The 26,498-nt window shown below is 41.8% G+C and overlaps 1 protein-coding gene across 2 annotated transcripts in view; it reads left to right on the forward strand.

The window, feature by feature from the left end:
* Positions 1–25,056, forward strand: part of LOC132572812 (LON peptidase N-terminal domain and RING finger protein 1-like) — a 50,954-nt gene extending 25,898 nt beyond the window's left edge. Inside the window, exons 4-12 of one of the 2 annotated variants that reach the window (XM_060240272.1) lie at positions 1,650–1,784; positions 2,663–2,789; positions 4,155–4,257; positions 6,585–6,699; positions 8,062–8,183; positions 11,631–11,789; positions 17,783–17,945; positions 19,699–19,845; positions 24,448–25,056. In XM_060240272.1, coding sequence (XP_060096255.1) covers positions 1,650–1,784; positions 2,663–2,789; positions 4,155–4,257; positions 6,585–6,699; positions 8,062–8,183; positions 11,631–11,789; positions 17,783–17,945; positions 19,699–19,845; positions 24,448–24,612 — 1,236 coding nt within the window. In that variant the 3' untranslated portion in view covers positions 24,613–25,056. The remainder of the gene's footprint in view (positions 1–1,649; positions 1,785–2,662; positions 2,790–4,154; positions 4,258–6,584; positions 6,700–8,061; positions 8,184–11,630; positions 11,790–17,782; positions 17,946–19,698; positions 19,846–24,447) is intronic. The other variant, XM_060240273.1, reaches the window with a different exon arrangement.
* The last annotated feature ends 1,442 nt before the right edge of the window (positions 25,057–26,498 follow it).

A 26,498-nucleotide genomic window follows, 5' to 3' on the forward strand; every position in this document is an offset into this window, starting at 1 on the left:
TTTCTGGCTCTTTTAGCTCTAAATTGCCTCTCAGCAGGAGGAGTGATCTGACCGCTGACAGCTTTGCCCATTGGTGCTCCCAGTCCTTAAATGTTCCTTCAGTATTTTCACCACTGCATGCACAGCAGCTGGATTGTGTTAGAAGGGTTTTGGTTTGCCTTTCCAACTACATCAGAAAGATGTTCACAGTAGCCATTGTCCTGATTTAGATACAAATGTGCACAGGTTCTGATGTAAGAATAAACTGGAATAGCAATAACCCACTGGAAATTATTTAACTCTCACACTAAAAGTGTGTATAACCTAATAAATTCTATACAAATAGCAATTAAAGCACACAATTCATACAATACAGTCTTTTCCTTGAGTGCAGCGGCTAGTTCTTTAACAAAGTCCAGATTCTTATTTCATCCTCAAGAAATAATTCAAAGAATGTTCCTCTGGGCTAAATATGCCTCCAAAGTATTATGCTGTTGAACCCTTGAAGATCCAATAAATGTTAAAGGAGTCCAAAGTATTTAGAATATGGGGACTGATCAAAACCGTGGAAAGTCCTAGGAGTGCACCTTGCATTTATGTGCAGGAAGGGAGACTCCTCACAGGGAGAGGGAGGGGAGGGGGCACCCAGTGCCCCTGTAGGCCAGGTGGTGCCCTAGGTGGCTGCCTACCTGGCCTATTTGGTGGCTCTGGCCATGGCTCTAACTGTTAGAAAGTTCTTCCTAATGTTTAGCTGGGAACTGTTTTGATTTCATTTCAACTCATTGGTTCTGATCCAACCTTCTGGGGCCATAGAAAGCAACTCATCATCTTGTCTCCTCTTCTGGCTAAACATACCCAGTTCATTCAGCTTTTCCTCATAGGACTTGGTTTCCAGACCCCTCACCATCTTTGTTGCTCTCATCTGGACATGTCTAAATCCTTCTTAAATTCTAGGTGAGGTCTTACCAGAGCAGAGTAAAGCAGTACCATCATTCTGAGTCGAATAAATCGAATAAAGTAAAGTAAAGTGATCTGGACATTATGCTTCTGTTGATACAGCCCAAAAGTGCATTGGCCTTTTTAGCTACTGCATGACACTGCTGACTCATGTTCAGCGTATGGCCTACTAAGACCCCTAGATCCTTCTCACACACACTACTGCCAAGACAAGTCTCCCCCATCCTATAATGATGCATTGGATTTTTTCTACCTAAATGCAGAACTTTTCGTTTATCCCTGTTAAAATTCATTGTATTTATTTTAGTCCAATTTTTCAGCTTGTCAAGATTGCCCTGTATAATGTCTCTGTCTTCTACAGTATTTGTGACCCCCTCCCAATTCAGTATCACCTGCAAATTTAATAAGAATTTTCTCTGTTCCTTCATCCAAATCATTTATTAAGATGTTGAACAAAACAGGTCCCAGGACAGATCCTTGAGGATCTTGTCACTCCTCTCCAAGAGGATGAGGAACCATTCACAAGCCCTTTTTGGGTGCGATTTGTCAACCAGTTACAGATCATGTTTGATTACAAATATTTTGAGTGAAGAAAAAGCAAGATGATGAACTCTGCAGGGGCCCATGTTGCCTCTAGTGTCACTTAAAAGCTCAGTGTTTTCATGCACCTTGTCTTCAGTTAGAAATAAAGCATACTGTTGTCTTATTTCCAGATTCTCACAAATGATGACTACCTTCTTCCAGGCACTGTTGCAAAACTAAAGAGTGCTGTCAGTCAGAACTTGAAAGAGTCAAATTCAGGGAAAGACCCAACTTTACTTGTGCCTTCTGAAGGAGAGTCGCTACAGGTGAGCAACTTTAGATGCCTGTAGTAATTACAAGTCTGTTAATTGCAAAAGGGAATTAGATATACATAATCTTTCTTTATCAATACATGTAACACAAACCAGCAATCCCTCAGGCAACAGGCTGTAACGGCTTGATCATGAGTGTTTCTATGGCTGAGTACAGATGGGCAGCTTCAGGCACACCAGAGACATCCCAAACTGGAGCAGCCAAATCCTGATCAGATGCTCCTCCACAGTGCGCCTGTTTATTGCGCGGGGGCACTTTGGCATCTTCACATGGTTATTGCGTGCCACCCCCGTAGCACAGTTTGGATTTCTTTTTTTCCTTACATTTTAGTGGCCATGTGCCCATGAGCTCTGGGCAGTTTTTTAAAAAAGAATACTGGTGAATGCCTAGAGCTGATTGGCAGGTTCACACCACCAATCCGCCTCACTTGTGTTCGCCTGGAAAGACGGAGTGTGTGATACCCCTTCCCAAGTGGTAGTTATTTGGTCCATCTCAGAGATGTCAGAGGATGGGGGTGAATGTGGGAGTGGGATGGATGGTAGCTGTGCCTGTCTGACCTTGCTTTTTTAACCACCTGGGGGCCGTCCCTATGTCAGCTCAAATTGGCCATCTGAATTCAGCCTAAGTGATTCAGTGCTTTTAAAATATCAGTTGTCTTTGAGTGGTGTCTAAACTCACTGGAGAATGTGTGCTGTTATGAGGACACAAAATACTACTGAAACCAGCAGAAAACATATCCAGGTTTGTTTGTTTGTTTGCAGAATGCAAGAACATACATTTTTTAAAGAAATGTAAGGCACCCATGTTTAAGTATGATCATGCAAGGGTGCTCTTTTATTCCAACCTGTTTTGTTTTAAACTTATTACATAGGATATAAAGCAAAGCCAAGAAGTTTGGCAGGAAGAAACTATGTCTGGCCAGAACCTGGCATCACTTTCCCTGCCAGAGTGGTTGTGGAAGAAATCTAACTCTGGTGTTTCTGTAAAAAAGGAGGAAGGTGAGATTGTCTGAAGATGTCTACAGATCCATATAACTGGTAAAGGAATTCTGTTATCTCCCTTTGGGATAAAGAAAGGAAGGATTCTTGCTGTTTGGGCTCCCTTTCTATGGTGCTGCTAAGTGCATCTACTGGACTGTACCAGTCAGATCTTACAGCCTGTTAAGTACAAGGTCCTAATGTAGACACATAGATCTTACCTACACAATATGGTTACTGAGCACCCTTGTTTTCTTCCACTGTACCAGTGAAATTCTATTGTTTTTGTTTCTTCTCTGCCCCACCCCCAATAGCTGTTGTGATAGAAGCTCTTCAAGGAAAGTAAGACATTATTAATAAAGAGGGAGTAATGCTCCCTTCCTATCAAACCATCCAGCTGTTTCCAAGAAGTCAGGCGATAATTCCCTGCATGTCTGTGGCAGAAAGCAGATAGAGAACTAGCACACTGATTATAGTCTCTAAGATACCAAACTGTAGAATTGTCTGAATGTTCTCATGGTAGAACTCTATAACAGGCAGGATTCCAAGAACAACATGTTCCAAGAACAACATGTTCTTTAAAATGCATATTGTTCAGTAATATGTGCAGTCATAGCCACGAGATGAGCTGTAAATATTTGTCAAATTAAATGCTGGAGTTGTGAATTGTGCATTGCGTTTAGAACACTGGTAAAATACAAGACTCACGTGTATGCCTAAACATTGTAATGTATCACATTGCTTTTTCTGTGCAATTTCACTTGCCACTCAAATGTAATATGCAGGGCTTTTTTGAACAAGAATGCACAGAAACACAGTTCCAGCTGGCTTGGCCAGGGCTCTGGCTCAAAAAAAGGTCTCTGGCAGAGGGAAGGCACTAGGCAGCCATGCACTCCCAGACTGTTTGCTCCATCCTCTCTGCTGCCTGCAGACTCCAACAGGTTTGCAAAGAGAGTGAGAAATGCAGGGCTGCCCTTAAGCACTCCCTGGGGAGAAACAAGGTCTCTCATTGGGCTGTGTGAGAATACACATCCATGAAATGCAGCTGATGACACTGTACTGTTCTGTGTCAATATGCGGAAGGAAAGTAACCTACCAAATGGGTGATGTCACTTCCGGTGATGTCAGGGGGTGTGACCTAATATGCAAATTAGTCCCTGTTGGCCTTATGATTCCTAGACTGAAGACATAGAGAATATGGGTTTCTTCTGTTTTGTTCTGTGACTGTGTTTTCTGTATCTTTCTGTATCTCAGATGGTCATGTACAAAGCAAATGTGATAGAACTACCCTTCCACTTGAGTGAAAGATGCTGGGTTATGGTGAGAGGGGAGTTGATGTGTGAGGTTAATTTTTTTTAAATCTTTTTTTTTTTTTTTGCTGTCTAGATATTGAGAAGGGAGCAACAGCAGAAACAACAGGAGCCAAATCCACACAGGACATTAGGAGCCTCTTGAGTACATCAGACCTGGAATGTTCTCTTTGCATACGGTTTGTATTTATTTATTTACTTACTTATTTGTTTGTTTGTTTATGTTGGCTTATATTGCACCCTTTCCTGTGCACGGGCTCAGGGTGGATAACAACATAGGTTAAAGTTAAAAACTTACAAATTAAAACCAAATAATATAATAAAACCAAAACAATAATATACAGCAAAGGCGGCAATTTCCATTGGTCACATTCTACAGTTCGATACAGCTAGGCCTACGAATCTAAAATAAGATGCTAATAATAAGGTAGCATCACAGCAAGGCCAAGGCCAAGCAGATGGAATAAGGATGCCTGCTGTTGCCCTTTTTAGCAGTGGCTGCATTTGGTTGCTCTGTCCATCCAGTAGGGAAGGGTGGGAATCCTGAGTGTGTGTCCATCTGGATACAGTGGCATGGCTGGCAGCTTCCCTCCCTTACATACTCACTTTTCTCCCTCAGCTCTTGTGTTCTCTTTCCCCACTCTAGGTCTTTGGTGACCTCTGTGGTAGAGAAGAGCTTGCAAGCCTGCCTATTTTCCCCTCCTTTCCCACTTCACACATGATGGAAATAGTCACCTACCTGTGGGTCAGCACTCTGAGGTCTTGATGCTATGCAAGCTTGCGTGAGAGTAAGCCTGCAGTAAATTCTTCCTCAGCCTTTGGGAGCCACACAATACTTTGAAAGAGCCACATGTGGCTCCTGACCCACAGTTGGACTGTTCCTGTCTTAGAGGCTCGTATAAAAAGGAATATATGAACCTGCTATATACAATGTGGGACTGTTTATCTGTCTACCTCTGACAAGCAGTGGCTTTCCAGGTTAACTAGAGAAATATACCTATTTCCATAGATAATTTAACTGAAGATGCCAGAGAGGCCTTCTGCATATTTTCTAGAGAATCTGAAGCTGCTTTCTTGTGTCCTGGAGGTGTCTGGAAGCTCTGGCCAAAAAGCTGTATCACTAAGCCATGGTCCCTTTCCTAAGATAATTCATGCTATATCAATACAAGACCACAAGAAGGCGATTTGCAGGCATGTTCTTATATGACAATGCCAATAGTTTGACTTGTTTAATAATGTAAAGCAGCTTTTTAGGGCCAAGGATGTCTTTATATTGTGACTCTTCTTTTAAGCAGCAGTATTTATGATCAAATCTCAGGCCTTATCTATGCAAAGCCTCTGCTATACCCCTGAGTTCTGACCCTTTCCTAGACAGCTTATTGTGTTTAAATATATTTCTTAGATTTCAGTGACTCACTAGAGTAGTCATCTGCCACATGAGAGCAAATTGTTTTCATGAACTGGGGTCTCCTGCTGCACACTTTTTGAGTGTAGGTTTATGCCGGCTGGTCAGTGGCCATTGGGTAAAAAGAGGAAAATAGGTTGAAATTGCGAGGGCTTTTTGCAAACAGTGGGGTGTTAGAAAACTTAATCATGAAGCCCTTTGAATATTTGAAGATGTATGTAGTACAAAGCACCAACACCCCTGTAAGACAGCATTCAGCCGCTACTAGAGTTTTCATTGGATTCCCACCAGACAGACTTAGTCATTGAACAAACTAGACAGCTGAGTTTCTTTCTTAAACCCCTGGTCCATTTAGCTCATTATTGTCATTCTGATTGGCAACAGCTCTCTAGGTTCTCAGGCAGAGAAAAGTCTTTCCTAGCAACTGCTTCCTGTGGTCCTTTTAATTGTAAATGTTAGAGACTGGATCTGGGTTCTCCTCTGTCACTTACCCATGGTCTCTCCCCACAACAACTCACCTTGACTCTGAGATTCAACAGTGCAGCTGATGCCAGTGGAAGTTTCTTGTGTGTTGGGAACAAGTATGGAGATAGGTTTGGCAAACTTATCCCTCCCTGAATAACAAATATCTAAATTCTTAAGTGTGGAGTGAGTATGTGAGAATACCTCCAGTTCTTCAAGTAAGCCAGTGGTATCCAAGGTAAGCAGGAGACATTGCTCTACATAAAAGATACTACATACATCTGTGATCTTTGTTCTTTCAGTTCAAAAACCAGATAGTCATGCTGCAGTTCTCAAACAGGCAGCAGGTTTGCAGGTCTTATTGTCAGGTTTGTGGAAGAAAATCAGCAACAGGATGAGTGATACCAAATAAAGGCAATTGTGGTATTATTTTCATTCCTCATGGGCAGCTTTCAGACTTCCACTTGGAACAGCTCCCTTGCCCTTTGCATATCACAATTCAAACAACCTCAAGCCATCAGAACCTGGAGGATGCAGTCACTCATGACTTGATTTTTCTTCAGGTGTCTAATGGCACATCTCCCTCCTTTTTACCATCATTGCCAATTCACCTTTTTTCTTCCTCTGGTTGGTTTGCAGTATGTTCTTTGAGCCTGTGACGACGCCTTGTGGCCATACCTTTTGCAAAGAGTGTGTGGAGCGTAGCCTAGACCACAGGCCCAACTGCCCACTTTGCAAACAGAGCCTGAGAGAGGTAAGATGAACTTAGCAGTAGACTTACATGAGGGAAAAAGTAATCTCTCATTTAGAACATTTCTTAATGTTGAAGAAAAGGGGTTACAGGTTCTCCTTGCAAGCTGGCATTTAGCTGTCTCATTTTCTGTCCTCCAGTCCTTTCTCCAAGTTACATATCTTGTATTCTAATAGCCACTTGTGGCCCCATCTGCAGATATCTGAATCTGCAGACTGAGACCACACAGAGGCTAAAGAGATTTTTCTGCACAGTTGGGGGACTCCCTAGATGTGCAGAAAAATCTGACTTTGGGGGAAGAAAACAATGGGTTTTTTAAAAAATCCCCAACATTTCACATGCCTGATGGAGCCCAGCAGATCAGGAGTCACATTGGGTCAAGCTTTAGAGGCACAACAGCCCAGAAGCTGCATTATGCTTAGTAGCAAAGCAGCCTGGGAGCTGTGCTGAACCCAATGGTGGCAGCAGCCCAAGAGCCATGGTGGGCCCAGTGGTGGAGGCATGGCAGCCCAGGACCTGCTCTGGGTCCAGCAGCAGTACTACATAGCAGCCTGGGAGACATAGCAGAGTGGTATAATGCCATAGGCTCCACCCTCCAAAGCATTCATTTCTTCCAGGGGAGCTAGGATTGCCAACTTCCAAGTAGTGCCTGGAGATTATCTGGAATTTCAACTGCTTTCCAGATGACAGAGATCAGTTCTTCTGGAGAAAATGGCTGCTTTCGATGGTGGACTTTATGGCATTATACCCTGCTGAGGTTGCTTCCTTCCTCAAAACTCACCTGCCCTTAGACTTCACCCCCAAATCTCCAGGGATTTCTTAACCTTGATCTGGCAACTCTAAGGGGAACTGATTTCTGTAGCTAGGAGATCTGTTGTTATTCCAGGAGATCTTCAGCCCCCCACCCAGAGGTTGTTAACCCTAGAAGGAAAGAAGAAATCAGGAAAAGAGAGAGACCATGGGGGTTTTCAGGAAAGTGTAAATAATGGACAATATATCAAGCTAGTAAGAAAAGGTGGTTATTACGTCAGAGAGATTTCTTTCCCTCACAAATTACGTGGCCCTGCATTGACCAAAATGTTAGAACAGATCATAACCAACATTTGAAATAACAAATAGAAAAACAACAAATAGAAAAACAACTTTTTGCTATTCCAAATGGTCTTTCAAAATTTCTGTAAAGGATTAGCTCAATCCTTATCTGAAAAAAATGCTGATCTGGGGGTTTGTTACTGGGGTACATTCTGTTGTCAACACCAGGATATTACTTTGTAACTTTTAAAGAAAGCAGCCCAATGATAAGTCCCTGTAAATGGTGATATTAGAGATGCCCATTCTCTTAATTTTTTAAAACATTTCTTCCAGTACCTGAAGGCTCGGAAATACAGTACCACAGTAGTTTTGGAGAAGCTCATGTCAACCGTCTTTCCATCGCAGTTGGCAGACAGGAGGCAGATCTACCAGACTGAGATGGCTGAACTTTCCAAGTAAATATAAGCATTTGAGGAGAATTTTTTCATATTTGTGTCAGCATGTTATACAAAAGGGTTTTGTTTCTTATCAAGCTGTATTTTAGCCAAGTATTTTGCAGGAATACTTGTTGGCAGTGAATTGATGAGCTTCCTTTACACTGAAGTGCATTGAGACAGTCTTGCAATCTGAAGAAATTATTCTAAGAAACCTATTCAACATACCAGATATCCTGCATGCAGAAATGTTGGGTGATGAGTCATAAATCCTCACTTCTTTGTTGTTGTCCATTTATTAAAGTAGAGGTTGCACCCCAGCAGTGTTTGTTTTGCATGCCCTTTCTTTCTGCATTATCCAGATGCTATTACAAGTGGCATCCTTTACTGTGTGATTCCCTGAACATAATAAACCCCCCCCCTCAGGAATGTCTGGCTAATTAGCCGTTATTCCTTTTGTACATATGTACGTCTTCTTCAGACTAACTTCTAGGCCGAATAGCTTGGCAGCCTCTGCAAAGCAGGACGTCATATGCTGCAGAGCTGCCTGCACCCCAGGAAGATTATCACCCTCCCTGCATCACTGTGGATGAATCAGTTCTGAAGACAGTCCAGCAGTTCAGCTACCTAGGTTGCATCATCTCCTCAGATGCCAAGATTGACAAGGAGATTGACAACAGGCTGGCAAAGGCAAATCGTGCATTTGGCCGACTGCACAAAAGAGTGTGGAGCAACAAGCATCTGGAAAAAGGCACAAAGATCAATGTTTACAAAGCAGTTGTGATGACAACCCTCATCTACGGCTCCGAATCGTGGGTTTTATACCGTCATCACCTGCGACTCCTTGAGCGCTTTCATCAGCGCTGCCTTCGCACCATCCTCAACATCCACTGGAGTGACTTTGTGACCAACACTGAAGTCCTCAAGAGGGCGGAGGTTACAAGCATCGAAGCACTGCTGTTGAAGACGCAGCTGCGCTGGGCAGGGCATATTTCTAGGATGGAAAACCACCGCCTTCCCAAGATTGCTCTGTATGGCGAACTTTCCACTGGCCGTCGAAGTAGAGGGGCACCAAAGAAGAGGTACAAGGACTCCTTGAAGAAATCCCTTGGCACCTGTCGCATCAACCATCACCAGTGGTCTGACCTAGCCTCAGATCGCAAAGCATGGAGGCACACCATCCACCAGGCTGTCTCTTCCTTTGAGAACGCACGCATAGCTGGTCTTGAGAACAAAAGGAGATTGAGGAAGAATCGCACTGCTACAGCACCAACTCCAAATCAGACTTTTCCCTGCAGCCACTGTGGCCAGATCTGCCTGTCCCGCATTGGTCTTGTCAGCCACCAGCGAGCCTGCAGCAGACGTGGACTACTGCACCCTTCTTAAATCTTCGTTCGCGAAGTCAAGCCGAGAGAGAGAGAGAGAGACATATGTACTTACATTTCTATTCTGCCCTTTTCAGATGGGCTCAAGGCAAGTCACATAAAATAAAACCAGGAGGGGGAATGTTTGTTGTTTGTTTTGTTTTTTAGCAGGAACACACAGGAATGCAGTTCTGGCTGGCTTGATAACAGGAGGTGTGGCCTAATATGCAGATGAGTTCCTGCTGGGCTTTTTCTACAAAAAAGCCCTGTGCAAAACAGTGGTGATGCCGGGGGTGTGGCCTAATATGCAAATGAGTTCCTCCTCAAACAAATTACATAATTTCTAAAACTAGCTAAATGTCATGAGCCCTGACGAGGAAGAGCTGGAAGGGTTAACAGACCTGGAAGAGTTGCCAGCCAGTTCCTCAGCTGAACAAACAGCAGCTGGCCCATCAATCACTCTCCAGGCACCAGTGTCAGGATCAATCTCCTCCAAACTCTCCTCCTTCCATCTCAAGAGTTCAAAGCAGGCTCTGGAAAGAACTTTCAGAGCGAAGACATGAGACACGCCGATGCTTCAGATCTCTCAGCCCTGAGTTCTAGCAGAGTCACTGCCACCCAGGGAGCAGGCTGATTGAGACTCCCATATAGCTCCCACCCAGGACCTGGTAACCTTGTGGAAGCAACAAGTCTATTCTCTGGCTTGCATCCACACTCCTTCCTGATCCTGACCTGCTTGATTTCCTTGGCACCCTGACCTTTTGGCTTTTGGAAATTGACTCCTGATTCCGGTTTGTAATTCTGCATTGGTGACTTGGCTCCTGCTTGACTTCCTGGACTTTGACCTTGGACTGATTTTGGACTTCTGCCTGCGTGCACCCTGAGAACGTGACACTAAACATAAAACCAAACAAACCAATTAAGTAATTAAAAAATCTGTTCTGCAACCACTTATTAATATTTGCACATTACATGTTAGCAGTTATCTTTGTAAATACTAAGAAGTATGAGTATGGTGTACACAAGGCCAAATTTAAATAACCTACTTTCACCCCATGTTGGACATCTTTACTCTTTCATCTTTCTCATTTCAGCACAATTTCCATTGCAGCTGTGGCCTGTCATTAGCTCTGCCAAGCCTAATACAACACCATCCCTTTAACGCTTTTCTCTTTCAGCTGTTGTATGCTGGAGCATTTGCCTTCCATTCTCTCCCCCCATCTAACTTTTCTTTCTTTTACTGTGTGGTTTCCACAGGTAACATTTTATTTACTTCCACCATTCCTTGTGTCTCTGGATTCTCTACCACACTTCTACACTTCTCTTCTGAGGCATGTACAAGCACAGAACCTCTGAGCAAGATGCTCTCAATATTTCCTTTCCCCCTGTCATGCACTCATCTATCCCCTCTCATTTCTTCCCTGCCGTACTTTATAGCAGTGTCACTGATTTCTGCCTGTTTCTTTCAACATAAGGGGTTGGATCCTATCAACTTTTCTACTGGTGAAAGAGAGGGGAGGATCCCTTTCTGCCTAATGAAAGACTGTGCCAGAAGTTGTGGGGCCAAGAAGAACAGGGGCCATTGCTCCCTCTAAGCTGTGGAGTTCTTGTGAGCAAAAATTCTGTGTTGTGAGCTACAGGCATTAAAGATGTGAGCTGCTGCATAAATTAGTTTGCTCTGGCACCATCCTTCCTGAGCTAAGACAGAATTGTGTGATCTGGAGGCTAAAAAACTGAGCTAGCTCACACTCAGCTTGGAACACTGACAGGGGCTGTGATGAGGCCAGGAGTTGGATGACATTGAGTGGAAAAGCTGGTAGGATGCAACTCAAGAAAAATATGCCAGGGGGTCAAAACAGTGTATGAAAGGAAAGAGAAAATCCATCTGTCCTTACCCATACAACAGCCCTTTGCATTTATATGGTGCTGAGGTTACATAGCTTTTTATAGCATATACATTGAAAGAAGGGAGGGTATTTCATTCATAAGACATGAATAAGCCAATGATGTCACTGTTTCCTCAGAGCATGCATATATTCAGTCCAGTATAGTTGATAGACACTGGTAACAAATGATCATGCTTCTTCTTTTTTCCTTTCTATAGTCTGACCAAGAATATCCCTATCTTTGTGTGCACGCTAGCCTTTCCAGGCATTGTGTGTTCCCTTCATGTGTTTGAGCCTCGCTATCGCCTTATGATTCGAAGGTGTCGGGAAACTGGCACGAAGATGTTTGGCATGTGTATGTCTGAGAATGGGAAGAGGTAAGCCTTTTGGCCTGTGGCCAATCTCTAATTCTCAGGTTCATTGTGGGTTTCTTCTCTTGTAGAACCTTCATACTCCTTGGTTGCAGGACAGATCATTGGCTAGGATACCTTCCTGGTACTTGTTCTCTGTTCTGTTCCTTATTCTGATACAAACTTTCTATGTTGTGGGTGGAAGTCAGGATTTCACCCTTTGAGTGTCCTTTTGTGTTCAGAGTAATTTTCCATGTTTTTTGAAGTTTAGTGGACTTTTTTCCTGAGCTGCATTATTGTATATGTTGAAGCAAACAAATCACCCTTTCTGGTTACATCTTGATGATCAGGAATACCAGAAGTGGAGTGTAAAAGCAAATTGTAATTTGATCCACATTTCAGTAAGGTGGTGACTCTTCTGTACTCACCAGTGGTTCAGTAGTCTTTGGCTTTTGTCTTACAAGAGCCTTCCTTCCACTCCTACTTAGCCCCTCTCCAGAATCTTTTTACTGGTAGATTAGTAAGGGTAAAGAGAGGGATAGCAATGGGAGAAGAATTGAAAATAGCTCCTCTTATCCAAAAATAGAAGTATTCTTCTATTATTGGAAATACATAGTAGGATTGCAACCTGTTTTGTGAATCTGTTTCACACCTGGTTTAAGGTATTCATTCTTGTGTACTTACTAGTGGTCCACATATGTGTTTTCAGTCTGCTATTGGTTGATGCTGTGGCTAGCAATACATAAAGGACGCAAGGGGTTCTTCATTCTCATGCGTCCTATACCGGGTCCCCCTGATTTCCTTATTTCTGGTAACACATGGAATTCAGTTCCCCAGGAAGTGTTGGCAGCTACAAACATAGACAGCTTCAAGAAGGGATTGGATAAACATATGGAGCAGAGGTCCATCTGTAGCTATTAGCCACAAAGGTATAGATAGAACACTGTGGGTGAGATCACAAGAGATTTGGCCCGACCTAGCCACATCTCCCCTCCAGATTTAATGTGCGTGATCACACACACACATCTACCATGAGTCGCACCCATACTTGCCTCATTTTAGGATGGGCTGGGAGTAGTAGATTAGGGTACCCTATCATCATCAAGCCACATTCCAAAGTGACAGCTGCCCTGCCAGCACATGCGCGTTCACACACAAAACCTGCTATGGCTCAGCACAAAGTCCACTCATGTCCCACTGAAGTGAATGGAAGATGCTCAGCTGTAAGACTTGGTAGATTTTTCAAATCCATTAGACAGGCAAACTAAGATTGCTGTAATAAAGAAATAGTTCTAAGGCACATAATAGTTCAGGCATAGCACATAATCATGGTTTGCCCATGCTTAGTTTATAAAACCAGGATTTGGTTTACAGATGATCATTCATATCCTGGTTTGCCTCAACAGATGCCACACTGTCTTTGCTCTCTCACAGAGGCCCTAGTGGTAACCTGGCCTTTGTTGCTACAATACAATGTTGGTGCCAGGAAGCATGCCAAAATTCATCCAGAGTATTTGTCTTACATCATGTGGATTAATGAAGCACTTTCAAACCATGGTCTCAGATCTCGGTTTGACATCTATCATAGTGGAGTGGTTTGTATTCAGATGGACAGGCTCACCATATTTAGCTTAATGAAACCATGTTTCCAAGCAGTGTTCAAACCAAGCCACTCTGTTGCCTTAATTTAAAGCATGCCTTTCTGCAGTAGACAGCACAATCATTACATTTATTTATAAAAAGCCTTCCTCTTTCTTCGAAGCATTCTGAGGATGGAATCTGGCTAAGCTAGCCATAGCTTTGACCTTCTAGGCATATCAGGATAATTGTTTGTTCCTTGAAAATGTTTCCCTTGTGCACTCAATCTTTAGCTGAAACATTTCAGTGTTAATTTACAAAATGATAGTGTATCCATTCGTGTGACTTTACCTATTAAATCTACCAGTCCTATTTTATGGCTTCTGTAGACAGCTAACAGCTCTGAGGTAACTGGTCCTTTCAGATTTCTGTTTGTGTGTGCTGAACCAGCACATAGAGATACTCCTGGTGCCCTCTAGAGGACAGGCATACACAACACAATCCATCCTCCTGCGAGAGAGGTCCAAGTGGGCAGCTGTGTTGTTCTGAGGCAGTAGAACAGATTTTGGGTCCCGTAGCACCTTTAAGACCAACAAAGTTTATTCAAAGGTATGAGTTTTCCTGAAAAAGACAGTTCTCATAGGGTTCAATGGACTCTTTCCCCTCATTTTCCAGCCAGCCCGTTGGCATTACTTGGTCCTATATTTGCCTTGCCAGACCTATCAGCCATTACTTGGTCCTATAATTCTCTCCCGATAGTTCTGATACTTCCCAGGACCATGAAAAATGACTTATGGCCTATATGATTATACACATCCAGATTCTTCATGGTAAGGAAGCTCAGGGGTCAAATACCTCTTCTTGAACCCACATCCTTCCACCACATCATAGGTTATTTATTTACCTGGTCAGCTTCTGAGTGACAGTAACTTGTAGGTTGAGGAGAAAGAGAAGAAGAAACGGGTGTCTGTATTGAGCTTAGGTTCCTTCCTAGATACATGTGATGGGTACTGGTGGCCTCTGAGACTCCCAATCTTGCTTTGGCAGGTGGGTAGATTGAATGTTGATACCTCATTTCTCCCTTCCTCCTCTTTCTCTCCCATCAGATGCCCCATGAGCATAGCAACATACACATACCTTTCAGGTATGTTGAGACAACTGACTTTCACACAGGTGCTCTCACACACTGACAGAGGGAAGGGTTTTAAAAATAAATTGCAATAATTCCCCAACTGCTGTTTAAAGCCAGATAACATGTCTGAAAGCACCTCAGTGATCTCCACACATTTCCCAGCATTTTTCAGTGCTCATCTCTGAGTGGATTTCTGTAAGCCTCTGGCATACTCAGAGATTCAGTCCGTCTCCAAATTAATATTTTTAAAGAATAAAGGTGGAAACTGGAAGGGGGGAAACTCTTTATAAATTACCTGTGAAGTTCCATAAACATCAGACTGCAGCTTTTTGGGGGGAGGGGCAGTGGTTTAATCGTGGCTTTAAATGTTTAATTATGAGATGCGTTTGCAGCGGACACTCAAAAGGATGCTGATGGTGCTCTTGTGTCAGAACTTCCTTCCTGTCAAATGGACAGTACTCCCAGAAATAATAGCCCAGATTCCACCAAAGAAATACGTGTCAAATTGATACTGAGCTGGTCTGGCATCTGAGAAAGGGCTAGGGAGGACAGTATTAACCCACTGATTGCTCTGGGATGCATAGTTCACAGCTTGTGAAAGTGTGTGTGTGTGTGGGGGTACTATTCCAATAAAATGCTGTGGCTAATAGCCGCTGATGGACTTCTGCTCCATATTTTTATCCAATCCCCTCTTGAAGCTGGCTATGCTTGTAGCCTCTACCACCTCCTGTGGCGGTGAATTCCACATGTTAATCACCACACATTGCCAATCTTAAAAAGGGATCAAGTAAGTAACAGTGACCTTAAGCGTGCACCAAGTTGTGAAACACAAGTTCCAGATCATAATAAGAACATGAGAGAAGCCTTGTTGGATCAGGCCAACACTCTGTATCACACTGTGGCAAAAAACAAAACCAAACCCATGTTCCATCAGAAGGTTCACAAGTGGTGCTAGAAGGCCTTCCACTTTGCCCCCCCAAGCACCAAGAATACAGAGCATCACTGCCCCAGGCTGTTCCAATAAAATGCTGTGGCTAATAGCCGCTGTTGGACCTCTGCTCCATATTTTTATCCAGTCCCCTTTTAAAGCAGGCTATGCTAGTAGCTGCCACCACCTCCTGCGGCGGTGAATTCCACATGTTAATCACCCTTTGGGTGAAGAAGTACTTCCTTTTATTCATTTTAACCTGACTGATCAGCAATTTCATTGAATGCCCACGAGTTCTTGTATTGTGAGAAAGGGAGAAAAGTACCTCTTTCTCTGCTTTCTTCATCCCATGCATAATCTTGTAAACTTCTATCATGTTACCCCGCAGTCAACGTTTCTCCAAGCTAAAGAGCCCCAAGCGTTTTAACCTTTCTTCATAGGGAAAGTGTTCCAAACCATTAATCATTCTAGTTGCCCTTTTCTACACTTTTTATAATACCCTTTTTGAGATACCCTTTTTGAGATGTGGTGACCAGAACTGTACACAGTATTCCAAATGAGTCCGCACCATCGATTTATACAGGGAGGGCATTATGATACCGGCTGCTTTGTTTTCAATCCCCTTCCTAATAATTCCCAGCGTGACGTTGGCCTTTTTTATTGCAATCGCACACTGCCTTGACATTTTCAGTGAGTTATCTACCACGATCCCAAGATCTCTCTCTCTCTTTTGGTCAGTCTCTACCAGTTAACACCCCCATCAACTTGAATTTGTAGCCGGGATTCTTGGCCCTGATGTGCATTATTTTGCACTTGGCCACGTTGAACCTCATCTGCCACGTTGTCGCCCCACTCACCCAGCCTCAACAGCCCCCTTTGGAGTGCCTCTCAATCCTCTCTGGTTCTCACCACCCTGAACAATTTAGTGTCATCTGCAAACTTGGCCCCTATGCTGCTTACTCCCGACTCCGGATCATTAATGAACAAGTTAAAGAGCATGAGTTGTATCAACATGCAACCTGATGCAACTTGATGTTAAAGGGACGTGTTACAGGTATAAGGTTAGCAGCGCTCAGTTTTAAAGCCATCATTTTATCCGTTGGGTATGTCTCCTCTCCAAACTATGGCCGCTTAGAACCGTTGCATCTCCACAATTCTCTAAAAAATGTCTGTGTTGCAAAACACGCTTTCCCCCCAAAACAATATGAAGCCTGCTACACCAGTGGCTGATCCTCCTTTCTCCCCTTAGGAAACAGCCGGCATTCCTTGGGGGGAGCGGATCCCTAGCCGCCCCCTCGGGGACTGTTGCATCACTCCCCCATAAGGAAACATATGACGTTCATTTTTGTGTGTGAATGCGCATGTGTGGGCAGGGCAGCTGTCACTTTGGAATGCAGCTTGATGATGATAGGGTACCCTAATCTACTACTGCTGGGACTGGATTAAATAGCTACCAGGAACTCTCTAAAGCACATGCAGGGCGCATTTCTCAGCTGTTTGAATGACTGGGGCATGCAATGCACCTGCCCTGCATGCCCAAGAACAGTCTGAGTGCTCCTCTTGCATGTGTGCAGCCTGTACCTCTTCTGACGGCAGGGTGGGGGCTGTGTGATTGCTACGACATGCATCAAAGAAAGCCAGAATACTGCCATGCCAAATTCCCAGTGTGATCCCACCCTGTGTCTGCTCCATATTCTTGGTTCTGGGGGATCAACAGTGGGAGGGCTTCTGGAGGTCTGGCCCCACTGGTGGACCACCCAGTGACACCTGGGTTTTGGCCACTGTGTGACACAGACTGTTGGACTGGATGGGCCATTGACCTGATTCAACATGACTTATGTTCTTATTAAACTCCAAGCTCAGACTAGGCCTTCAGGTAGGTTTTCTCGCAAGAGTGGGAACTGGACAGGACAGCAAATCTCAAACCCCATAGAATGAGGTAGGGTTTTTCCTCCAAAAGGACTCAGTTGATTGGATTACCAGAGCAGAAAAAGAGCAAAAGGGTATGATTATAACAAAATTGGTAAAGTCCTGTTGGTAGAGTTATTATTGGCTTTTCTATATGCAATCAAGGGAAAAGGGGTCCCTTGCATGATAGGCCCATTCAGGCTGACATGGCTCAGAGAGTCTGTCTTTTTTAGTTGAGAGCCCTTCTAGCCCTATGTTACTTGGGTATAAAAGTTATATACATAACTTGGGTTATATATATACTAGCTGCCATTTGAACCAGACTATGTATACGATGATGAGGAATGTGTGTGTCTGTGTTTGGCAGACAGGCAAGATGGAACATAGTACATAGCTCAGTTTTGGGGCCTCATTCCCCCCTCCAAAAAAAATCTCATTCTTCAGTTTGTCTTCTCTCTCTGTGCTTCTCCTCAGTTTTGCTGATTATGGCTGCATGTTGGAGATTCAGAAAATAGATTTTCTTCCTGATGGACGGTCTTTTGTAAACACCACAGGCAAACGGAGGTTTCAGGTTTTGAGACGAGGGCACAAAGACGGTTACAACACTGCAGATATTGAATACCTGGAAGATAAAAAGGTGAATCTTACTTTATGGGCTGACCATAGGAGTAATGGCCGTAGCAAATTAGCATGGTGATAAAAAGCCTCCCTGACAGAAAAGCAAACCCTCTGCTAGTGATATAACACCTGAATTGTTTGGGATGGTGGTTGCAAGTGGTGGTCCTTTATGTTATTGAATAATAAGGACATTTTGATGGTTTCAGTTTTTGAGGAGAGATGCAAATTACAAGATGGGCTGTCAATAAACTAAATATTTTTAGGGAAGAAAAGACCAAAAATTTGGAGAAAATTTAGTACTCATTTGCCTGTCAAACCTGACCTCTCTTCACTGTTTGAACAACATAAAATATATCATTGATAATTTAGCATATAAAATTGATATATTTATGCAATTTAGAAGTATGAATATCTGTCTATAAGAAAAACTGCAAGTATATCTAAAACTTGAGAGAGTTACAAACCATTGCACCTTATACTGCCATAGCACTGGATCTTTAATTTTTGCCATCTGAGAGACAGGAAAAAAGAAACATTGAAAATAGAAAAGAAATTCTTTAAGAAAAACACATGTATTATTTGAACAGAAACCCAGAGTCACAATAAATAGAACTACAAGCATGTTTGGATAAAACACATTGATCTTTTAAATAATGTATCCTTAAACACACTGTGGCATGCTGTTGCCAAAATTATTTACATTTAAAAGGAAGACAACTACTGCACTTGTTGTGTATCTCTGCAGTATAAATGTGGTTTTTTTTCCCCCAGTGGTCCCCCAAATTTCCCATTGGGAAAATTGAAAAAGTCCTTAAAGGGGGCAGGGGGAATGTGTGTTTCTGGATTTTTTCCTTGCTTTTCACCAGAACTTTACATCTCTAATAAACTGACAAGTTTTTTAAAAAATGCTGTTTTAAGAGGGGAAGGAAGGGAAAAGGTTTTCAACTGAATACATAAAAACTATCACGCATAGGTAAAGGCATTTTTTTCATTCTTTGTTACTGTAACAAAGAAAAATGAAAATACTTCCTGAAATAAAGAAGCATGTTATTAACTCTTGGTTTCTTAGGTAAAATGAGTCTTTGCAAATTAATTTGCCAAAGGTGTCGTTCAGTGATCTAACAGTTAATGCATGTAGTCTTAAACATTATGGGGACAGAACAATTTTGCTTGTGTAGATGAGAGAGCAAATTTTGAGTAGTTTATTCAGTGAAGTATTGTGTTATGATGAACATCAAAATTATATATACTTGTTAACATAAACTGGCTGTTGCCCAGACTATTGTCATTAGGAGTGTCCATAAATACTTGATAACAACCAAAGTATGGTACAATAGCAGGTAACACTTGTCTGTTTTGCGTCTCATTTTGTGTTACCTATGAGGCAATATCACATATGGCACTAAATAACTTTGTATCAATTCCTGTTGATTGTACTTCACTTTATCTCATTTTTTGTTCTCAGCTCCACCACCAAATCATATATTTATAAAGAGAAAGCTATTTCTAATTCACAGCAGTTTAGGAAATTCTGCCACACAGTCTTGATGCTTTGATATAGTTCAGTTATTGACAACCATGGTGTTCCAATGATTTGGTAGACATTATGTTTGGTACTTAGAGGCTGGTTCCTTTCCATTTTATTATCTGTTTTGCTTTTAATGTGAATGGTCTGTTTTAAATTTTGAAATATAAGCCCCTTATATTTGTCTTTGGAGAAAAAGAGTATAAGTATAGTTTAAATAAACTCGTATCTTACCCAATGCATGCAGGTGGAAGGAGAAGAACTGACTGAGCTCCAGAATTTGCATGACTGCACATATGAGCTATCACAGAGGTTTTATGAAAATGGGTACATGACTTTTAGGCACAGCTTGATGTACTATGGCCCCATTCCTGAGAAAGAGGAGGATATACAGGTATGTATACACTGAGTACTATCTATGGTTAAAGCATAATGAGAACTACAGGCCAAGTGGCTTACTGGTTTTATATATATATAAGGTAAAGTTGTCAGAAGTACCCATTCTACTTTTTTGGGTTTTCTTTAAGTGGACATTTTGAAATTTTTATGTTTTTAAAAAAACAAAACGATATGATCCACATGCTGACTCATGCTTGCCTATAAATGGCATACAAATTGAAGTCTGTTGGTGCAAGGATTAGGGATCAGAAGGACTGCAGATTTTTCTCCATTTATCAGATGCCATTCTGACCACAGGAGATCTCTGGGGTCATAGACCCCCTGTGGAATACTGTGCAGGTTGCTGGGCAGCAGTGAGAAGGGGGCAAAATCATTCCCTTCTCCGTCTTCCATGAGCAGAGTTCTGCTGACAGAAGTTTAATTGATGGATGAAGCAGGAAAAATATGTCTCCTTCCTCCTTCTCACAGCTGCTGATGGACCCATCTGGCTGTTTCTCATTGGGGGACTGCAACCTCAGAAATCAATTTTATCTTGTGTCAGAAATGTCGGGGGCGGGGGGGGGGGAACAGAGAAAATCTGTGATCATCAGTGTCTTCCATTAATTCTTCAGTGGTTCCAGCCCTAAGTGATATGTTGTGTTATGACTTTGGTGGCATCATCCTCTCACCCTTTCAGGCCCTTTCAATAAGGCAACAGCAGTATATGAAGTGTAGGTTTGCATCACTGAGAAAGCCCTGTCTCATGTTGTCTTCTATCCCATTTCTGTAGGGAGGAACATAGAGGGTGGAGCTTGGAATGAAATTCTTAACTGTCTGGCTGATCTGTACATAAGGAGATGGGTTTCCTTACTGTGAAATGGGTTGAGTTAGTTCCCAATTTTCTTCAAGTGTAAATTAGGAAATTTATTGAAAAAACTGTTTATGATAATCTCACTGGATAATTGGATAATCCTTACAGATAGCAAAAACAGGACTCAACTGTGCGACTGAACAACAACAACATTGGATAATTCAGAAGTACAAGGTTGACTTCAAAAGTTTCCATGTTCAGAACAGGTCTTCCTCTCCCTCCAGGAGATCCAGCTTTAGGCTATGACCCTCAGGCTAAGGACAAACCTTTTGTCTTATGCCTCTGGGCACACCCAGGCCTTCAGTCCCTGTGTAAGCAGGAAGAGAGAAAAAAGTCAGTGAGATGTTCCTCTGCTGCCACTAGAACTAGCAGGCTCTTTTCTACTTTATCATCTGCAACTTCTTATTAGATCTTTTACAAAATACCATTGTTTTAAATAAACTGAATAATATCCATTTGTTTTCATAAAAAAATTAGCCGCCTATGTGTTTTGATTGATCTAGTTTAACTTCCAGTTTGTTAATTTCTATCAGTATCATAGGTAGGGTTGCAAATCCCCATTTGGGAGCAGGGGGTTTCCTGGTTTGGAGCCCCCCCCCTGCTTCAGTGTTATTTGAAGGAGGGGTGTTGAATGTCCACTCATTATACCCTATGGATACTGGTCCCCATAGGGTATAATGGAGAATCAATCTGTGGGTATCTGGGCTCTGGGGGGTTTGCTGTTTTTTGAGGTAGAGGCACCAGATTTTCAGCATAACATCTGGTGCCCCTCCTCAACCCCCCCCCCCATTAAGTTTCAAAAATATTGGACCATGGGGTCCAATTCTGTGAGCCCCAAAGAATGTGCCTCATCCTCTATTATTTCCAGTGAAGGGAAGGCATTTAAAAGAGGCGCAGTCCCTTTAAGTGTGATGGCCAGAACTCCTTTTGGAGTTCAACCATGCTTGTCCCAACCTTGCTCTTAGCTCTGTCCCCAAAATCCCCAAAGTATTTCCTGAATCACCTGGCAACCTTAGGGAATCTGAAATTAATCATGAACCTGTATTCATGTTTAACAAGAAGGAAGAGACAACAATGTAATAGGGTTTAGGGAATGCCCAACTTCTGTTTACCTCTCAGAGTTTCAGTCAAGTGTTCAAGAATAATGTTACTCTTGCTTTTCCACCCCTGAAGTTCTAAAAATATGCAAACGTATTCATATCCTCTGCTAATATTTGCCAAAATTCCCCTTCTCTAAATTTTATGACTGCTTTTGTCAGTTTCCTGAACACCATCTATTTTCTTAATTGTGGGGCACAGACAAATTAATAATACATGAATTTGGGTTTTTTCTCTGATCATTACATAACATATTTCCTTACCTTGGCATTAATCTTTAAATTCCCATAAAGCACTCTCTGTGATAACAAGCCTGATTTCCCTAGCTTTATATCTGAAGCAGGAAAAGTACAGTTGACCTTTAATGCTATGCTCAGTAAGTAGTGTGCCTAATGAATCAAATGTGTTTCTTGTAAAAAGATAATGTCTGCTCTGTGCTCTTTTTTTAAAAAAAAGAAAAATGAGGATAGAACTTTTTTCTTTTAGTGGGGTGATTAATCATATTTACTTCTATAAAATTATTTTTCCCAATCTTTATCTGTTAGTTATCTTTCCATCCATCCAGATGCCCTGTTTCTAATCCCATAAAGTTGACACATCCTTCCTATCACTTTAAGGTGCTAGTACTACATTTATTTAAATGAGACTCTTATATTAAAATTTTCTAAGGAATAGCTAAGTCCACTGGCTGTTTGACATAAAGAGTTTGGTGTTGTGGGTAAATACTGGTTGTCTGTTCATAAAGAAAGCTGGTCCAAAGCTATGGAAACAGAACCCTTTGATTAATTGTTCATGTTACTTGCTCATGGCCACTTGAGATTTACACTCCCAGACCACCCTACATTAACCTCACAGACATGCATGTCCAAGTGAAACTTTATAAAACATCTGAAGCTTTTAATTTTTTTAGTTTAGTTTAGCAAGACCAAGACATGGACATCTTATGTTTGGTCTATCATTCTGTTACTTTTATTTTTAGAGTCCTTTTATCAAAACCTTTATCTAGAAGATTGTTTAAAATATGCAAAAACTAAAAAGACAAAATCACTTTCTAAAAGTTATCAGTTTTTTTTTAAAAAGAGAGTGTTGTGTTTTTTATGACTTCTGTAGATAGTTTGTAAATTATTACCTGGAAGTAGAGCTGTCAGGATCAATGTTCCCTCTAAGCTGCAGGGTCTTGTGAGTAAAAATTCTACTTTGTGAGCTACTGGCATTAAAGTTGTGACCTACTGCATAAATTAGTGTGCTCTGGGGTCATCCTTCCTGAGCTAAGACAAAAATGTGAGAGCTGGAAGCTAAAAATCTGTGAGCTAGCTCATGCTAACTCAGCTTAGAGGGAACACTGGTCAGGATTTTAAATTGCTAAAAAGAAGTCAGTACTCTTTTTCATTCCTTTTTTTTTGTTGTTTATCAGGTTCACTATAATTTTATCACATTTTAAGTTTCTCCTGAGCTGTGCACAATCCAATGAACTGGATATGGTCTGAAAAATTTAAGTTTCTGTACAATGAAACATGCCTTCTGAAAGCTGGTCACAATACCAATTAGGTTATTGTTTCGATCTGGGCTATTTATTATATAACCCATGAAGTATGGTCACAAAGCTGCCAAATCTGTATGCACAACCAAGCAATTCCAAAACAGATAATTGCATTCCAAAACAGATAATCAAGCATATTGAAGTTATTGCGATGGCATACCTAATCATTCATGTCCCAATAGATAATTTAGCTTCTGATCAATAGACCCAATGAAGGGAGTGAGCAATAAATGAACTTCCTTCCTGACTTTTTTCACTACTGACTTCATGGTTCTGTAAATTGTCTCTAAAATAAATGTGGGTGATGAGCAGACTACTTAGCCACAGTACCTCTTGCTTTTGTATCTGGTTTAGCAGCAATTTCTTCCCAAATGATATCAAAGCAGTAATCACAACTCTGAAAGGAAAAAAAAAATTCAGTTATGATTTCTGATGAGCCCTTAGCACTATTTTGAGGAAAAAAAGATCACAGTGCCACAAGCACTCTTCCTTGATTAGGAAGCTAATTTAACAATATATGACATCAGTATGCACTATATACTTCCCAGCAATCAAACTTTGCTAACCAGGTATACATTGATTGCATTGCTTTTTGGACACTACTCTGTTTCCATTCTTCACTAGTTCCTTTTTCTAGTTATTAGACCCTTAATTCAGTGTAAAATGCTGATGAATACCATTGGTATCTGAACAATTTAGTCCTGTGCTAAATATTGGAGAATCTATATAAAATGAAGCATGTCTATAAAACTAGTTAACAGCAGCACACACTAGGGCATGGGGAAATAGTTTGGGATGGACTGGCTGAGGGGGATCTTGAACCTAACCACCAACTAAATCACTCTATGCCTCATTACCTTTGGTGCCACATTTCTATCATTCCCAATAGTGGAGACACAAGTGGAAAATATCCCCTAGTGCTGATAACAATAAAGGACAGATCCAATCTCATCAATTGATGCACTGATTTCCCCTACATGCTAATCAGTGTTCAGGAACTCAGCCTTAATGGTCAAGCTCATGGTGTTCAGTTGCCCTTGCAGGCTTTGCAAAGAATAGAGAATCTCTGGTACAATGAACTTACATATTTTCTTATACCTCCTCACTAGGCGTCTCCTGATGGACCAGCTTGGTGCTGGTGGCTTATATTAACCTTGCCCCTTGACGTGACCCGAAAGTTGGCTATCTTTTCTGACACATCCCTGAAGAGCCGACTCACTCAGCTGAAGAATATTCTGAATGTCATTTTGGAAAGCAGCAAATTCAATAGTTAGCTCTCCAGCATCATACTGGGAAGAAAGCTATGGCACAAAAGGAGCAAATTAATTGTGTGCTGTATCCTCCACCATTTTTCTTGGTGGGGCTAGTAAAGTAAAGCCTTACTTTTTGGGTTTTCTTTTTGTTCTCTGTGTGAGCATACGGTTTTTGCTATAGACCTGACCCTACCAATAGGCAATGAATCAGTAAACTGAAACAGTAGCATGTTCCATTAATGTTGGTGCACCATCCACAGAGACTCTTTAATTGACATTGTTAGGCACAAAAGGCAGCAAATCTAGAAGTGGAATTTATCAAGGTGACTGACTGGCCTACCTGCCTTGCACTAGATGAAGAAACAGCAGCTTCCTCAGGCAAAAAGCACAGAGTCCTAGGTCTTGGATCTTACAAATGAAGTTTGTGCATGCTAAATTGCTAGAAAAGAAATCTTTAGAAAAGGTTGTCACATTTGAGTCTCATTTATTGTTTTGTTACAGATGTGCTCATTACTTGTTTGTTTTGGTCTCTATGTTGCTACAATGATCTTTGTGGAAGGCTAAAACAAATTTGCTTGAATACTATCCAGTCAGACTAGGATCTTGGAGACCCAGGTTTCAATCTTCCTTCTGCTGGGTTGCCAATCTCCCGTTGGGTAAATAAAAAAACCGGGTTTGATTCCCCACTCCTTCTGCTTGGGCCAGTCATGCATTCTCAGTCCAACCTATCTCACAAGGGCCTCCAGCGTTCAGAAGGGCCTGTTGTGAGGATAAAATGGAGGAGTGGGAAAGCAATGCAAGTCACTTGGTGTCCCTTCTAGGGAGAAAGGGAGAGTATAAATGAAGTAAGTACATACATCTACATATGATTTAAAATTACATACACATAAAAGTTCTTGGAATGAAAATGCTTATATGAAATAAAAATGCTTTGGAAACCAATGCTGTCAACCTTTTTTAATATATATATATTAATATATAGTAATATATATATACATGTATAGATTTTTGCCTTGTTTTTTAAGTTGGTATTTATCTGCACAGACTATAGCACAAAGTGTAGTGTAGTATGGAAGGGGCTGTGAGGCTGCTTTTATAGCCAGTTTGGTGTAGTGGTTAAGTGTGCGGACTCTTATCTGGGAGAACCGGGTTTGATTCCCCACTCCTCCACTTGCACCTGCTGGGATGGCCTTGGGTCAGCCATAGCTCTGACAGAGGTTGTCCTTGAAAGGGCAGCTGCTGTGAGAGCCCTCTCCAGCCCCACCCACCTCACAGGGTGTCTGTTGTGGGGGAGGAAGGTAAAGGAGATTGTGAGCTGCTCTGAGACTCTTCGGAGTGGAGGGCGGGATATAAATCCAATATCATCATCATCATCATCAAGACACGCTACTCATAACTTTTTGTTGTGATAGGGAGGGGGTGCTCCGCCATTATTTACAAGAACTGAAGAACTGTTTAACATTGACCACACTCGCCCCATACCTTTTAAAGGCTAAGAAGTGTAATGGCTTATTTACAAAAATATTTTTGAGCAGCATCAATTTATCCTTTTTTAAAAATTCTCAACACAAGGTTTGTGACTTAGTGGTGCCAGTTTTGACTTAGTGGATGCCAGTTTTGCCCCCGATGCAGATTTTTTGAAAACAAATTAACCAAGGTGGCCTGGGGTTGCCAATCTCCCGTTGGGTAAATAAAAAAAACCACTAAGAGACACCATAAATTTTAAACAAGACAGTGTAATGAAAAGGTCAGTGGTGTTCTGACAAAGCTTGCACGTAGAACTTCAAATAGAAAAGAGCATGTAGCAAAAAAACATTAACAGAAGACAGTTCAAAAGCAGTCTTTCCAATCACAAAGGAGTGACAATATTCCAGTACTTAGTTCATGGAACTAAAAGAAGCCCTTTC

The sequence above is a fragment of the Heteronotia binoei genome, chromosome 5, assembly GCF_032191835.1.
Source record: "Heteronotia binoei isolate CCM8104 ecotype False Entrance Well chromosome 5, APGP_CSIRO_Hbin_v1, whole genome shotgun sequence".
Lineage (NCBI taxonomy): Eukaryota > Metazoa > Chordata > Lepidosauria > Squamata > Gekkonidae > Heteronotia > Heteronotia binoei.